Below are 17,524 nucleotides of genomic sequence, written 5' to 3' on the forward strand. Positions count from 1 at the left end.
GATGTGTGTGTGGATGTGTGTGATTCAATTGGTTCTGGTTAAGAAAAACTATTGTTATCTTGCTTTATTGTGTGGTATCAATTGTTTAGGCTTACAAAATTTCGGTGCAATTGCGGTGTTTTACCAGTTGAGGTGAATAATTATGCAAGTTGATTTATTTGATTTGTATGAATTATTTATGGCTTAACGAAATAAAAGGATTACAGGATGAGCGGTTTAGTCCAATTCGATTCCGGATAAGAGAAACTAAGTTAATTCTGATCTAAGTTAGACTTATCGAAGTGAGGTTTCGGTTATTCAAGTCTAATCAAATGCCTTAACAAGAAATGCTAGTTAACTAACCTAGTACTTATCTTGTTTAAAATTTAAAGGTCTAAGTTTATGGATAATTAGCACCTAATGAGAAAAATAGAGTTATCTTTATTTTGGTCTTATCGAATTAAGCGGTTGTTTTTTGAACAATCGGTTTAGAAAAGGGACTAAGGTGCTTAGTTGGTTTTTGGTTTGCTAAACTAAATTGGAAAAATTGTTTCGGATAATTGTTTCCTTGGTAACATATCAAAATAAAACTACTTGTAGTTTCAGTTTTGATATTGGTTATCAGAACTTGATGTGTGGAACCCTCGTGCCTAACTTTACAGGTTGCAAGTCTATTTTGAGATTTGTAAGATTTTTTTCGTGTTTTCCTTTATTTTTTCGTTTCTTTGTTATTTTGTGAGAAAAAGGGGATAAATATATGGAGTAAACAAGTGATACTGGCATTGATTTTATATTGATTGGTATCACTAAGGAAAAGAAAATTGGTGCTTAAACATTTTATCTAAACGAAAGAGTGAAAGCACAGACTAAGGGGGAGTAACATGTCATATGAACTGGTATAAAAAAGACGTGAAGATTGAATATCTACCTATATTCCTTAGGGGGGGGGGTATTAGCTTTGTTATTATAATGTCAATAGCGGCATTTTCAAGGATTGAATGTAAGCAGTTTACTGTGTTGTTGAATTCTGGAATCAAGCGTATGTGTAATGAATTCTTGTAATTTGTTTATCCATATGATGTAAGAGTTTTGTCACTAAAATTGACAAAGGGGGAGATTGTTAGAGCATTGCTCAGTTGAACCCACCAAGCGTTGGTATGTCAAGTTTGGTTGTCATATTTTAGTGAATCAAAACTCATGTTAACATTCGCTTGATTATGTACTAGAGTCAACTTCGTATAGGTTAGCTTGAAAGTATTAGGATAATGATAATTACAAGTATTGCTAAGACTTGAAGATGTGAAGAAGCAAGGAGATACAACGATAACAATCATCCTTCCACTTGAGGTTAGTGATATTTGACTTGAACTGTTTCATTCCGTAACGTATCTTTCAAGTCGTGCATTGAAAACAAAACTGCGAAGCATATTTGAACTCTAGATAGACATAGTATTAAGGAATACAATACGAGGTTTATTTCTTAACCATTAAACTTTGTAGATAAGACATCGCCATAATCATTTGAATGCTATTGTGATTATGTATGGGTATGAGGTGAGGATTTCATCCTAGGGAACAATGTTTTACATGTGTTCTAAGGAAGTAAGTTCATAAACTTGTTTGTGAATCGAAAAGGAAATTGCCAGGCATTATTGGTTTTGTTATTCATTGCATATCTTATGAACAACCAATTTGTGTGATTGAGTATAACCGTTCACAACTTGTTGTGTTCTTGGTAGAACTATTCACAAAGGCCTAATTTATGTATTGATATGACTTTTATTAGTGAAACCGATCTTAAGTAATCACCTGAGATGGTATGATCGGGTTTGTGATTTTATGTCTGACCAAATATGGGAAAGGGGAACCGATCCTAGTAAGAGGTGCAGTACATCACAAAGAGGAACCGATCCTCTTATGAAGTGCAGCAAGGTTTATAGCAGAAATGGGAACCGATCCTATGAACATGTGAAACACGTTTTTAGGCAAAGGGAAAATGAGCCTATGGACATGTGCAACACATGTAAGTTAGATACCATATATATGTGTGGAACCGATCCTAGTACCTAGTCAACCGAATTTTGGGAAGCTAGCGTGACTATGCAAAGTACTCGCATGGAAAGTAGAACCGAAACTTGTTTTGGTAGAACCGTTAAACCCATGATTGTGATTGAATGTTATTTGATCAATCACATAGTTCTTGAAAGTCAGATGAACCAATTCTAAACTCGTTTGGAAGTGTGGAAAATCGGTTTCAAGGTTGTAAGTGTGAAAGAGAACTTACAAAGTAAGGATGTCGACATACTTTGAACACGTGTTGTGAATGCTTATTCCTTTAATTGTTCAAAGTTATTCCTTAATAGCTAAGGGAAGAGAATCCCAGAATCGAAACATAAATAAGTTAAGAATCTTTTAATTAAGGTAATTAACTTCATTTTTGGGAAAATAAGAATTAGTAATGTGCATTTACTAATTAGAGATTTTCTGAGAGATTTCGATCATTTTTTTTGGACAGAGCATTTCCAGGAATTATGAAAACCGAATTTTTTCTTTAATGAATATCTTGAGAATATTTTTGTTTTTGGAAATTCCTTGGTGTCCAAACTTCCTTGTCTATAAATTCCTTGAAGTTTGCCTTTCTAGCAAACTAATCCTTCGTAACAACAAGCTTCCTCTTTGTTGTGTTGATACTGGTGTAGCCACCTATTCAGAGAGGAGAGTAACTTAATTAGGCGAAATCTCTTACGACCGCTCAGTTTAATGTCTTCTTTGGGATTTGAGAGGCTCTAGCGTGTACCGTTGGTGGTAAACTAGATAATTGCGGTTTATCTTTTGTTTTCATTGATTTGATTGACTAAAGGAGGTTTAACTTTGATTGCACCTAGTTTGTTTATGCTTGAGAATCTTCTCTTCTGATATAAGATTCACTCAAACTAGTTCAGAGTTTTGACAGGAATCTTTATACTGTTGTTAGTTCTAATGACGATCTTGTGACAATCCATTGTTAACAGACTCCGTTATGTGTGTGATTGATCACGAGAGATTCAAGTGATTGTGTGCAGGCTATTATTGAAGATCTAAGAAGATTTGAAGACGAAGAAGATATTGAAGATTTCTGATTTGTGGGTTCATAATCTTTGGTGTGCACAATACTTGTTTCGGTAAAAGATGATCCAATTAATAATCGGTTTATCCTTGTGATAGATTGGATTGATTAATTGAGTAGATCGGAATCAACACAATTCTTTGGATTAATAGTGTTGTTGGCTTAATCTTAAACGATTACTTTGGTAATTGAACATAAGATAGATCTAAGGACCTGACGAAGGAGTTTATGTTAAGATAAACAGAAATTCCTTTGTCCGACTCAATCACTAGGTTGAATAGATTTGATACCAAAAATATTTATTGTTCCTTTACTGTTTGGAATACGAACCAAAGAAATCGTTCCAATTACGTGACTTATTCATAGGTCGGAGGCGTGGGAATACAGACGGAACTAGGTGAACTATAGGTTTAGTTGCTTGGTCTCAACTATACGAAGTTAGGTATAATTTTGTGTATCGGCTTAATCTTGAGAGCATTCAATTCTGTACAAGGTCCCGGGATTTTCTTACATTTGCGGTTTTCTCGTCAACAAAATCTTGATATGTCATTTACTTTATATTTCCGCATTATAATTGTTTTATTATAATTAAAGTAAGCGACACAAACGTTAATTCCTATTTATTTGATAAGTGAATCCTATTGTGTTTGGTTAAGTCCGAACCTTTTTATCAAGTAACATACTTCGTTTTTGTATTGTCTCGATCTCGTATCCATAGACGATGACACGAAGTGTGAACCGATTAGTTGTATTGTCTCGACTTAGTCCATAAGCAATCACTTTCGGAAAAGGGACTTATAGGCAGTAAAAATTTTAGTTTGTGATATATTTGGGTACCCTCGCCTTTTCACCAGGATTCTTCATGACTACTCTTCATGGTCTGGTCCATTAGTTACTATCAGTAAGTTTTCAATTTATTTCAGCAAAGCGGTACAGGAAGAGAGATAAATAGACATTGTCGATCCTCTGGGAATCAAAAGAATGAAGCTTAATGAAAAATTCTTGGGTATCAAGATTCTGAACAAAATTAGTAGAGTCGACGCTTATGATTTCCTCATGGGAAAATTTGACACGAAATTAATAGGATGGAAAAGGTATTTTTTTATCACATGCATGCTGGTAGAACGACCTTAATTCAATCCATGATGGAATTGATCCCCGTCTATTATATGGCGACAAATTTGTTATTCATAAACTTGAAAAGTGTATGGGGGATTTCTGGTGGGGACATCTAATAGCGGAAAGGAAATCACATTATATAAAGTGGGACTGGTTTTTTTGTCGGTAAAGAGCAAGGTGGTCTTGGTTTCAGGTCTTTGGAACAACTGAATATGGCCCTAGTGTCTAAGCTTGCATGGATATTAATCGTTGATCCTTCTTATTTATGGAGCAGACTTCTTCATGCGAAGTATTTGAGAGGATCATCCTTCTGGTCTGCAAACAAGACTCATAAGTGTTCTAGTACTTGGTCAGCTTTGTTAGAGAGTAGAAATTTTTTAAAGAAAGGTTGTTTATGGTTTGTCGGTAATGGTTCTAATATCAAGGTTTGGATTGATCCTTAGATATCCTCTATCCCAGGATTTGTCTCTCCCTTGCCCCAAGATGGGAGTCCGATTGTTAATACCGATGACGAACTCATCATCCATAAGGAGGTAAGATGGAATACGAACGTTATTCAGCAGTTATTTGATCCATTCATTGTTGTGCATATCACCTCTATTCCTCTTTCTATTTTTCAGGCTGGGGGTAAGTTATTCCGGACTCCTACTATTCACGGTAATTTTACCTATCAATATTTTCATAAACTCATGTCAGAGTGTAACGGTGAGCCGTCATCTTACAATGATAATACCTTTCCGTGGCGTAAATTTTGGGATGTTAAAAAACTCCCTCCAAAAGTTCACATGTTTAAACTCCTCGTATTAGCTTGGGCACTCTTCATAAACTTGGGAGAATTATTGATGGAATCCCTGTTAAATGTCAGCTCTATTGTCACTGCGAAGGAGACATTGATCATGTGTTAACTTACTGCCAGTTCACTAAGGCGATACTGTTTGACTCAATGCTTAACTTCAGAGTTCCCACTGAATCACTGATCTTACTTTTTCTACTAAACAAATGCCTCTTGTTCTGGTTAGATGCTCATGATGATGGTTATTCTTTTTACCTTGGTGCCTGTCTTCTTTGGGAAATTTAAAAGGCAAAGAGTAAGCTTCACTTTGAAAAAAATCATGCCACATATCGCTAAAGTTATTCATGATGCACTTCATTGTTTTATCCCATACTATTTTGATTAGCAGAACCTTGTCTCTTCTTGTCAGTCCTCTTGTGAGATTGTTGTCGTCAACTCAACAGAACAAGGCTGGTATGTGCCTCCAGATGGTACTGTGAAAGATTAATGTTGAAGCTGCTTTGGGATTGAATAAATTTGCTGCTGCTGATACCATTAGAAATCATGTGGGAGTTTTCTGTACAGCTGCTACAAATAATTCTGGCCATACTCATACCCTGGTGGTGGAAGCTATGGGTTTTCTCCTTGGTTTACAACTTGCTCAAAAACTCCACTTTCAACGCATCATCATCGAAGACGACTGTCATAAATGATATTTCTTCCTTCATTCCCTGGAGAATTTGGTGTTTCGTATTGTTGGGAGATATATATATTTAAAAACGTAGTTTTTTGATTTATAACAAACTTAGAGAAATAGTGTGGTGGTATTATATTGGGCTCCCACACTATAGACTTGGGTTCAAGTCTCACCCCATGTATTTGACTAGATATATTTATATATCTACATTATCTATTTAAATCCGGGAGAGCGGGGTCTTGGGAGGTCTGGTGATTCAGAAAGTGATTTTTTTGCATATTTAACTCTTGATTTCCAAAAACGGTTTTTTCAACTTAATATTCTCCAATTAATTCTATTAATTTTTGGTAATTATATTGTTACCGTTTTGTGACTGTTAAGGAGGATTTTCAGTGAGCACTAATTGCAAAATTGATTTTCATTAAAACCGTATTAATTTCTTTTGAGTTATAAAAGAACAGTTTCTGGAGAAGATGAAATACAATTGTTTTTCATCTATTTTGAGTTCTGAGCAAGTGTAGAAAGAGTTGTTGTTGGTTCGATTTCTCACAGTGCAGAGAAATCGAACAAGAGAGTTATCAGTTGTTTTATCCCATAGGGTTTTCGACAAGAATCGACTGCTAGCACACAATCAAGAGGCAAAGTCACGAAACACCTTAAAGATAGCGACCTAGTCCGCGACTCAGCTGTTTGAGATCCGTTTTGATTTTGTAAATTGTTTCCAACAATTTTAAGGTGTTTGATTTTTCTATGGAGGTTGAAAAGAAGCGTGTTGATGGTACCAACAAGCCTTTCAAATTTGAAGGGGTTGCATTTCAGAAGATGGAAGCTGAAGATGTTCTTTTATCTCAAACTGATGAAGCTGCATATGATTGTGTCGAGTGTTCCTCCTGGAACCCTGGAACCTGCTGCTGATAAGACTGTCGCTGCTGCTGATGCTGGTGGTGCCAAAGAAGTTGTTCTTCAAACTCCTGAGGAGAAACAGAAGGCCATTGATAAATGGGTCCATAATGACTTCGATTGCAAAAACTACATTCTTAACGCATTATATGATGATTTTAATGAGTATTATTCAACTTTTGAAACTGCTAAAGATGTATGGGATGCATTACAGAAAAAATATGACACCGAGGAAGCTGGTTCAAAGAAATATGTTGTGAGCCGGTATGTGAGAAACCAAATGGTGGATGATAGATCAGTTGTTGCACAGGCTCATGAACTTCAAAAAAATATACCACGTAATTGTGTCCGAAGGTATGAAAACTGATGAACAATTTCAAGTTTCTGTAATGACAAGTTACCACCTAGCTGGAAAGATTTTCGTAATACTTTGCGTCACAAGACTAAAGAATTTTCTCTTGAAAGTTTGATTATTAAGCTCAGGATTGAGGAAGAAGATAGGAAACAAGATAAGAAGGAAGAGATTCTCATTGTTTCTAACAATAAGACTCATCCCAGTTTGAAACCTAAGAAAAAGGATATGAAACCTAACCCGAGCCAGAAGAAAGGAGGAAGAAGGCCTAATCAAAACAAGAACCAACACCCATCGAAAAATGGACAGAATTCCAATGGCTAGGAATTGCAGGTTTAAAAAGGAAAAGAATAACGCACAAGCTAATGTTGTAAGTGACGTTATAATTGCATGGTCTCTGATCCAGAGTTCTACATGGTTGGTGGATCCGATGGGTGGTGGATAGACAGTGGTGCTTCGCGTCATTGTTGTTTTGATAGGTCCATGTTTTAGACTTATACTAAAACCAAGGATAAGAAAGTGTTGTTGGGAGACTCTCACATCACTATGGTGAAAGGTTCTGGTACGATAGAGTTGAAGTTTACTTCTGGGAAGACACTCATGCTGAAAGATGTCCTTCACACTCCAGAAACGAGATAGAACCTTGTTTCCGGCTATCTTCTCAACAAAGATGGGTTGTTTCAAACATTGGTGGGGTGAATGTTTGTTTACTGTTTGTCATGTTTTGAATCGCATTCCCAATAATAAAACCATGATATCTCCTTATGAAATCTGGAGACATAGAAAACCTAATGTCTCTTATTTTACAGTTTGGGATTGTTTAGCTTTAGTTAGAAAACCTGATCCTAAAAGACATAAGTTAGAAAGTAGAGCTTATGAATGTGTTTTTATTGGTTATGCTCAAAATAGTAAAGCTTATAGGTTCTTTGATATTAATAATAAGGTTATTATTGAATCTATTGATGTTGATTTCTTTGAAGAGAGATTTTCTTTTAAATCTAGAAATAGTAGGGGTAATAGTGGGGGTTCTTTACCTAGTTCTGATTCTGAACCTAGATTAGAAGAACCTAGAGTGAAGAAACTAGGATCACTGAAGTTGAACCTAGACGTAGTAAAAGAGCTAGGACTGAGACAAAAGATAAAGATCCCGATTTTGAATTTTACGCTATAGAGGAAGAACCTTCTAGTTTACAAGAGGCGTTTAGTTCTGCAAAGTCTAGTTTCTGGCAAGAAGTTGTAGATAATGAATGGGATTCTCACATGTGTAATGGAACTTGGCGTATATTAGATTTACCTCCTGGTTGTAAGCCTATAGGTTGTAAATGGGTTTTGAATAGGAAACTCAAACCTGATGGAACAGTAGATAAGCACAAGGCTAGACTCGTTGCTAAAGGATTTAGGCAACGAGAAAACGTAGACTTTTTTGATACTTATTCTCCTTTTACTAGATTAACATCAATATGTGTTTTGATTGCTGTTGCTGCTGTTAATAATCTTGTTATTCACCAAATGGATGTGAAAACTGCTTTTTTGAATGGTGAACTAGAAGAGAAATTTTACATGGAATAACCTGAAGGCTTTGTAATTCCTGGACAAGAACAAAAAGTATGTAACCTAGAAAAATATCTTTATGTTTTGAAACAAGATCCTAAATAATGGCATGAGAAATTTGATAATTTAATGATTTCAAATAAATTCAGGATAAATGAGGATGACAAAAGCATCTATTATAAATCTGAGAATGATGTGTGTGTGATTGTTTTCTTGTATGTGGATGATTTGCTGATATTTGGTTCCAATTTATCTGTTGTGAATGAAACTAAAAGCATGCTTAGTTCGAATTTTGACATGAAAGAGTCGGGTGAAGCTAGTGTAATCTTGGGAATCAAAATAACTAGAACTGATAGTGGTATTTCTTTAGATCAATCTCACTACATTGAAAAAATTCTGAGGAAGTATGAATATTTTGATTGTAAACCTGTTTGTACTCCATTTGATCCTAATTTGAAATTTTTTAAGAATACTGGAGAAAGTGTTAGACAATCTGAATATGCTAGTATAATTGGAAGTCTGCGTTATGCAACTGATTGTACTAGACCAGACATTTCATATGCAGTGGGAGTTCTGTGCAGGTTTACCAGTAATCCTAGTTTGGAACACTGGGATGCTATTGAGAGGGTTATGCAGTATCTGAAAAGAACCACAAACCTAGGATTACACTATAAGAGGTATCCCGCAGTCTTTGAAGGATTTAGCGATGCTAATTGGAACACTCTTTCAGATGATTCCAAGGCCACCAGTGGATATGTTTTTACTATTGATGGGGGCGCTATATCTTGGAGATCAAGGAAATAGACAATTATAGCCCAATCTACGATGGAGGCTGAATTGGTGGCACAAGCAGCAGCTAGTGAAGAGGCAGGATGGATGAAGAGTCTGTTGTCAGACATTCCAGTATGGGAAAAACCGATACCAGCCACTTTGATCCACTGCGATAGTATTGCAGCTATCGGAGTAATAGAGAATTGTTACGATAAAAATAAGAATCGACATATACGTCAAAAGCACGACATAGTTAGAGAATTTCTCACAACTGGCGTTGTTAGAGTAGATCATGTGAGATCTGAAGGAAACTTAGCTGATCCTTTGACGAAAGGATTAGAAAGAGAAAAGGTATGGAATACCTCTAAAAGCATGGGACTTTTACCCGTTAGAAGTTGAGTCATTTGTAATGGATACCTAACCTAGAAATAGGTTCAAAGGGACTAGACGAAGTTATAAATGATATGATAGAGTCATGCATTCCCATAACATGATATCCTAAAGTGGGAAACATGATGACTTTTTAACTCTTAATGATGTCTATAGCTCTTAAGTTAGAGTGGGATACACAAGAGTATTCTTGATAGATTCACCTATACGAATGTGAAGGTGTGGTCGCCTTCTATGAGAAATTGGGCATTTCTCTATATCATTCTTTAAAAAAAGGGGATAAGCACATGGCCTTAATGTGCGAACTTAAGGACTTTACTCTAGATATAGTTGTGTGTGTTAAACAACCTAATATTAGTTAGAGTTCAAGACGCAAGTCACTCTAGTCACCTGGTACTTAGAGTGACTTGCGTGACTTCAAGAATATCACAAAGATATTACTTGCATAATACAAGTTATAACAAATGAAACCTTAAACTTCTTTATATTTACGTGACATCCGTGACTTCCTTAATAATTTCAAGACTCCCCCCTTGATCGAAGCGAGCGATCAACGACATTAAGTTGGGATCGAAGAAAACAAAAATGATCTTTTGGAGTAGATTTTGTAGACACATCTGTAGCCTGATCTTTGGAAAAGACAACGGAATCAAGCTTACCACTTTGAACTCTCTCAGGAACAAAATAATAATCAATTTTTATGTATTTTGTATAACCATCGAAAATTGGGTTAAATGTAAGATAGGTAAAACCTAAGCTATCACGCGATCGAGTAGGAAGAAACTGAACCTGAAGTTCATGAAGTAGTGATTCAACTCATGTTAATTATGCGATATCTAAACCAATTCCCTCGAATCCAACCCGCGTTACTCTTGTTTGGTTCTTATTGTTGGTACTATTATTAGCGTCATTATTAGAACTACTTGGTCATAATTGATGTCGGTCCAATCACAAACATTTTTTAAGCTCATGTTCAATGATGATAAATTATTTGAGGGGTATATAATTGAATACTTGAACGAGAGTAGCGCTTATTTTCTTTTGTAACAACATGTTTGTTTTTTCTTTTATCTAAAGGCAAAACACTATCTAGATCTATGTAGAGGTGGTCCCAATTTTTTGTTGTTGTTATCTCTACCAACATAAAGGATAAGCTTTTATCAAATAGAGGAAATTAAATAGCACCAATCCGGTGGTATCCTTGGGTCAAACCTTTATTAAACACGTAAATATATATTATACCCTCACACAAGTTTAAAATTTTTAACTTTTTGTCCCTGATTCAAAAACCTTTTTTTTTCTCTCACCTCCTCTCGTTTGCTTTCGTAGCTACTAGAATTTGTTTTCTCAATTTCTCCATTATAAAAGAAGGAAGGTTTCATCGATCTTTCATGGAGGTGAGATTTTGGTTTCGCCTCTTTATGTGTTGTTCTCAATTTAGATATGATAATTGTTTCTATAGGTTTCGTTTGTGTATTTACTTGAATAATAGAAAGAGACCGGTTATATAATTGTGTAATATCATGCTCGGTTGGTTTACAAGAAATTTTTGAATGTTTAGTTTTGTGTGATGATTGTTAATTAGTTGTGTTCTTTTGTGTGTTGAATCATGTCTGTAATTATGAATGAATTGTAGTATGGATTTTGCTAGAGAAAGGAAGTGATTAATCTCCTCCTTTTGACCCGGGGTGCACATTTCTCCTTATATTACCGGTTGTTTTATTAACCCTTGGTTACTTATTTTGTTCTTAAATTTTTACATCAGGAATTGGAGAAATACTTAGACAGAATTGAGACTTAGAATTGACGTGTTCTTAATGGATGAGAAACATAAAACAAACTTGTTGTATTCATAGAATACAAGTTACAAAACTTTCCTTCGGACACAAGGGATATAAGATGTACAAGAACATTACAAAGATATTACTTACACAAAACAAGTTTACAACAAAGGAAACTCTAAAAGTCTGTATAATTATGTGACTACCGTGATAGTTCCAACACTCCTTCTCGATTGAAGACGATGATCAACAACATTAATCTTGGATAAAACACAAAAAAAAGATCCTTTGGAGTAGATTTTGTATACACATTTTCAACCTGATCTTTGGAAGAGACAAAACGGACATCAAGCTTACCATTTTTAACCCTATAAAAAACAAAACGATAGTTAATTTCTAAGTGCCCTGTGCAATCATGGACAATTGGGTTTATTGTAAGATAGGTAGCACTTAATTTACCACACCATAGAGTAGTTCAGAAAACCCTATGTCAATTTAGTTGACAAAAAGGAGGAGAATTATTAAGTAGTATATTACTATAACAAATGGCTTTTTGGAGCATTATTTAAGGGGGAGTGGATCATGAACTATAGGTTTTAGCTATTTTATAATAAAATAAGTAAGTATTGACTAAGGGGGAGAACATATCACCATAGTATTGCTTCAAAGTTGTGGTGTAATTGAAGTTTGAGGAAGGTAACAATACTATGTTTCTGTATAACAACCATTGAGTAGATTGATTTTTCATTCTATTAAACTGTTTTGGAGTATTCTCATAAGTTGTTATCGCTACGGATCTTCAACAACAAAGGTGTTGAACAAACACACGCAAAACCATATAAGAACTTGAAGTACGAAGAATTCAAGACGATGTTGAAGAACCAAGGAAATCAAGCATGATGGATTTTAAGCTTAACGGTTATTTTATTTTGAATTAATATGTGTTGAATAGTTTTTCACTAAAATTGACAAATGGAGATATTAGAACACAACTAGTTCAAACTAGAAAGTTCTGCTATCTCAAGCTTGTTGTCAATGTTAATTTCACGTGCGTTGGGTAGATTGGTTGTAGGCACAGGGATACTGAGAAACTAGGTAACTAGGGTGAGTTTACTTTGTCTCAACTATACGAAGTTGGTAGTACTCTTTGTATAGCGGATTAATTTTGAGAGTATTCAAAACTGGACTAGGTCCCAGGGTTTTTCTGCATTAGCGGTTTCCTCATTGTCTTGTGTTATTTACTTTACTTCCCCATTATTTAGCTTGTATTTATAATTTAAGTAAATACACTTGCACGTTCTATAGTTAGGTTCGGTTTCAATACGCATTTTATATACAAGTGCATACCTTGTGGTTGTGTACTGGACTAGTACGCTTAGCAATCGGAATACTGAACTGAATTTGAAAGAATAAAGGAAAAATGGTAACAATCTGCCTAAGGAGCCTCAGAACAATTCATTAATATCTTCTTAAAGTTTTCAAAATAGTTTCTCAAGCTAATAAAGAAGAAAGAAGAAGATAACCATATCGGATTGAGCTAATCCAAGTGTGACACCGGTCCCCATCTTTGACTAATCCGACTGAGACACATGCTACTGAATTATTAGCCACTAACTAATCAATGAGTAAAACTAGTGCATTGATTAGGGCAGACCACAGTTCTGCAGGTAAATGACAAATACCCTCCCCATCACCAAATCCTTGTCCTCAAGGATTACACTTTTGAAAATGGCTCTTGATGTTGCCAGCATCCTCCCAAGTGGTGAGGAACTGAAACACAATTTCTGACAATAACTCTGGAATCCAGTGCAGCTGCAGGGATGACAAGCACCTGACCTTCATTGTTCATGATTGGTAGAGTTTGGGAGATGATATATTGAGCACCAATCTGTTTCTTGAGTTGAGAGACATGAAAAACAGGGTGTATTCTTGCTTCAGCAGGTAACAACAATTTGTAGGCTACATTGCCAATTTTCTGAAGGACAGTGAAGGGCCCATAGTATTTGGATGCAAGCTTTAAATTCCTTCTCAATGCTAAGGAAGTTTGTCTGTAAGGTTGGAGCTTTAACTAAACTCTATCACCAACAAAAAAACTTCTATCCACTCTAGTCTTGTCTGTATAGAGCTTCATTCTCTCTTGGGACTTGTGGAGTGAGTCTTTCAGTAATTCTAACATAGCAGTTCTTTGTTTCAAGTATTCTTCAATAGCAGCGACAGAAGTGGTGGAAGTAGAAGGAAAGGCCAAGTGAGGAGGATTGTAACCATAAAGAGATGTAAATGGGCTTACCTTGAGACTGGTATGGTAATTGGTGTTGTACCACCATTCTGCAAGAGGTAGCCAATGATGCCACTTCTTTGGCTGGTGTCCACACATGCATCTGAGATAGTTCTCCAAACATTGATTCACTCTCCCAGTCTGGACATCAGTTTGTGGATGGTAAGAAGTGATGAGGTGCAAATGTGTACCAAGAGCCTTGAATAAATCTTGCCAAAAGTGGCTGGTGAAGACCTTGTCTATGTCAGACACAATGGATGCAGGCAAGCCATGAAGTTTGTAAACTTGAGTAATGAACTCCCTTGCCACATGAGCAGCAGTGTAAGAATGATGCAAGCCAATGAAATGTGTATATTTTGTTAGTCTATCCACCACCACTAAGATAATGGACTTCCTTTCACTCATTGGAAGTCCATCTATGAAGTCCATAGAGATTTGCTGCCAAGCATGGTCAGGGATTGGCAAGGGTTGCAACAAGCCAGCTGGAAAATTGTGGTCACCTTTATTTCTTTGGAACACATCACAAGATGAGACAAACTGTAGTATTTCCTTCTTCATTGCAGGCAAAAAGAATGTGGATTTATCTCTCATATAAGTAGCTTGAATTCTAGAATGGCCACCAGCTACAGAAGAGTGAATGCAGTCCAAAATATTTGTCTTAACATCTGATGAGGAGCCAACATAGATTCTTAACTTTAATCCAAAAACACCATCAGTGTAGGAGTAGTTGGGAAGAGTAGCTGGATAAAGTGCAAGCTGTGTAATGAGAATCTGTACCTTTGCATCAGAAGAGTAACTATCAATAATTTCTTGAGATCAAGCTGGTTGTGAAACAAATACACTATGGCAAGTACCACTTTCATGAGGTCTTCTAGAAAGTGCATCAGCAACAGTATTGTCAGACCCTTTTTTATATCTAATTTCATAATCAAACCCCATAAGCTTCATCAACCATTTCTATTGTAAGTTAGAGAAGATTTTTTGTTCCAAAAAATATTTGATGCTCTGGTGGTCAGTTTGAATAATGAAGTGGTTTCCTTGGAGGTATTGTCTCCATCTGGTGACAGCTTGAACAATAGAGAGCAGTTCCTTTTCATAATTAAACATAGCAGCTGCTTTTGGTCCTAGAGGTTTTACTGTATAAATCTAGTGGTTTGCCCTCTTGTAGCAGAACAACACCAATACCAGTATCACAAGCATCAGTTTCAACAACAAATGACTTATTGAAATTTGGTATAGCTAATATAGGAGTAGAGGACATGGCTTCCTTGAGCTGTTGAAAGGCTGATGTAGCTGCAGGGGACCAAAGGAAAGCATTTTTCTTGAGTAAGTCAGTGAGTGGTATGCTAATGAGGCCATAATTTTTCACAAATTTCCTGTAATATCCAGTGAGGCCCAAGAATCCTCTGAGTTCTTTGAGTGTATGTGGAATTGGCCAATTGATCATAGCAGAAATTTTTGCAGGGTCAGCTTTAACCCCTTCAGCAGTAATGATATGTCCCAAATACTCTAGCTCATGTTGGCCAAAACAGCACTCGGAAAAATTGGCAAATAGCTGATGTTTTCTCAATATATCCAGTGTAAGTTGCAAGTGCAAAAGATGCTCCTCCAAGGAAGAACTATATACAAGGATATCATCAAAGAACACCAAGATGAATTTCCTTAAGTGGTCTTGAAAGATGTCATTCATAAGAGCTTGGAAAGTAGCAGGTGCATTGGTAAGTCCAAATGGCATCACTTTGAATTCAAAGTGGCCATGATGAGTTCTGAATGCAGTCTTGTAAATGTTAGCAGAAGTTACCCTTATTTGGTGATATCCAGCTCTTAAATCAATCTTCGAAAAAAAAATCTTGCCATGTAATTCATCAAGAAACTCCTCTATAATTGGAATTGGAAATTTATCCTTGACTGTGATATTGTTAAGTTTCCTATAATCAACACAAAACCTCCATGTGTTGTCCTTCTTTTTGACCAAATGTATGGGAGCAGCAAAAGAATTTGTCTTAAGTGGAATTGAGTGGTCTAGGTTTCTCTGAGGTGGAAGGGATTTTGGCTCAGAAAAAATATCAGAATATTGATTAATTAATTCTGAAATTGGAGGTGGGGGAGGAGTAGGTGTTGGTGAAGTGGAGATGGAAAAAAGTTGGCCAATCAGGCCATGAGTGTGTTTTTGAAGAATCTTGTAGCTGCATTGCCACTCATCATGCTGCAAGAAGCTTTATCTTGAGTACCAGTAAGTGTAATTTTCTTCCCATTATGTTTAAAAGAAATACTCAACTTGGAAAAATTAAAAATCACATCACCCAATTGCTTCAGCCAATCATCTCCCAAAACCAAATTACAGCCACCAAGTGGTAAAAGTCTTAAACTCCCAGAAAACTTGTGGTTGTGCATAGACCAATTTAAGTTTGAGCATATACCATTACTGACAGTTCTATCACCATTAGCTACAGTGACTAACATGCTAGCAGTTGGCTCAATGGAACAGTTGAGTTTCCTAGCAATGTCAGTATGAATGAAACTATATGTGCTTCTTGTATCTATAAACACAGATATAGATTTCTTGTCAATAAGACCAGGAATTCGAATAGTCTTACCAGAATTATTACCTGTCAATGCATGAAGGGAAATTTCCATGTCACTCTCCATAGGTGAGTCCTCTTCTTCAGGGTGAGTAGCTGCTTCAAATTCCAGGGTATTGTCTTCACTCTGAGTTCCAATCATCAAACACAGATGTTGTTGTTTGCATATATGACCCCTTTTGTAGACTTCATTACAATTATAACAGAGACCTCTGGATTTTCGAGCTTTCACCTGGTCAGGGGTGAGTTTTTTAATAGGAAGAGATGTGTTATGTTTTGGGAAGATGTTTGAAGTGGACGAAGTTGACTGAGTGGAAGAAACTTGTGTAATAGGGGTTGTGGAGTAAGATGTTTAGTGGTTGAAAAATAAGTGGAATATGCTCTTGGAGCTGGTTTTACAGACTTTTTTTGTAGAGACAGAGTTTTCTTTTGCATTCTAACTAGAGAGAAGGCAGTTAACAGTGTGGTAGGACCAAACATAAGCACTGGCTCTCTTAATTCTTCTTTCATCCCACCAATAAAACTTTTAATGAAATATTCTTCTGTGAAGATATTGTGTTTACTTAATAGTAGTGCCTTCAGATGTTCAAATTCCTCAAAATAAGCATCCACAGTTGTAAGTTGAGACAATTTATTGAACAGACCAACAATGTTTTCATGAGCAGGATTTTCAAAACGAAGATAAACATTACTAGTTAAGTCTTGCCAAGAGATATGAGGTCTATTTAATCGAAAATTCTCAAACCATTTAGCTGCCTTGACATCAAAATGCATTGAAGCTATTCTAGCTTTGTTAAATTCAGGAATCTCATGCATCTGAAAGAAATAATCACATTTACTAAGCCATCCTTTTGGATTATCGCTATCGAAACGTGGAAAATCCATCTTTGGAAGACGATGATGATGATTGTAATCACGGCCCCATGACTGATTGTGAAATGAATTCCCAACCTGTATATTGTGTCCCTGAGCTCCACTATGATCACCCTAGTGGAAATTCGTTGTAGACAAGAGATCCTCCATCTGAGATCTCATCATCGATTTGATTGACAACATATGTGAATCCAGGCCAGCTTTCAGTTTGATTTCGAATTCATCTTTGGTAAGTAATGACTCGATCTGTAGATTGATATTATCAATCTGAAGTTGTAGTTTATTAGTTGTATCAGTTAGCTCTTTACAAGTTTGAGCAACCATGGTGAAAAAAATGAGCTGAATTTGATGTGTGGGTAGGAAAGAACAACTCTGA

At 36.0% G+C, this 17,524-nt stretch overlaps 1 protein-coding gene across 1 annotated transcript; it reads right to left on the minus strand.

Moving 5' to 3' along the window:
* Positions 1-14,792: 14,792 nt before the first annotated feature.
* Positions 14,793-17,160, minus strand: LOC113315400. The gene is made up of 3 exons (XM_026563682.1): positions 16,675-17,160; positions 15,992-16,507; positions 14,793-15,899 (listed from the first exon to the last, which is right to left on the minus strand). Exons 1-3 carry the CDS (start codon positions 17,158-17,160, stop codon positions 14,793-14,795), a joined length of 2,109 nt encoding a protein of 702 aa, XP_026419467.1.
* Positions 17,161-17,524: the final 364 nt, after the last annotated feature.

The sequence above is a fragment of the Papaver somniferum genome, chromosome 10, assembly GCF_003573695.1.
Source record: "Papaver somniferum cultivar HN1 chromosome 10, ASM357369v1, whole genome shotgun sequence".
Taxonomy (NCBI): domain Eukaryota; kingdom Viridiplantae; phylum Streptophyta; class Magnoliopsida; order Ranunculales; family Papaveraceae; genus Papaver; species Papaver somniferum.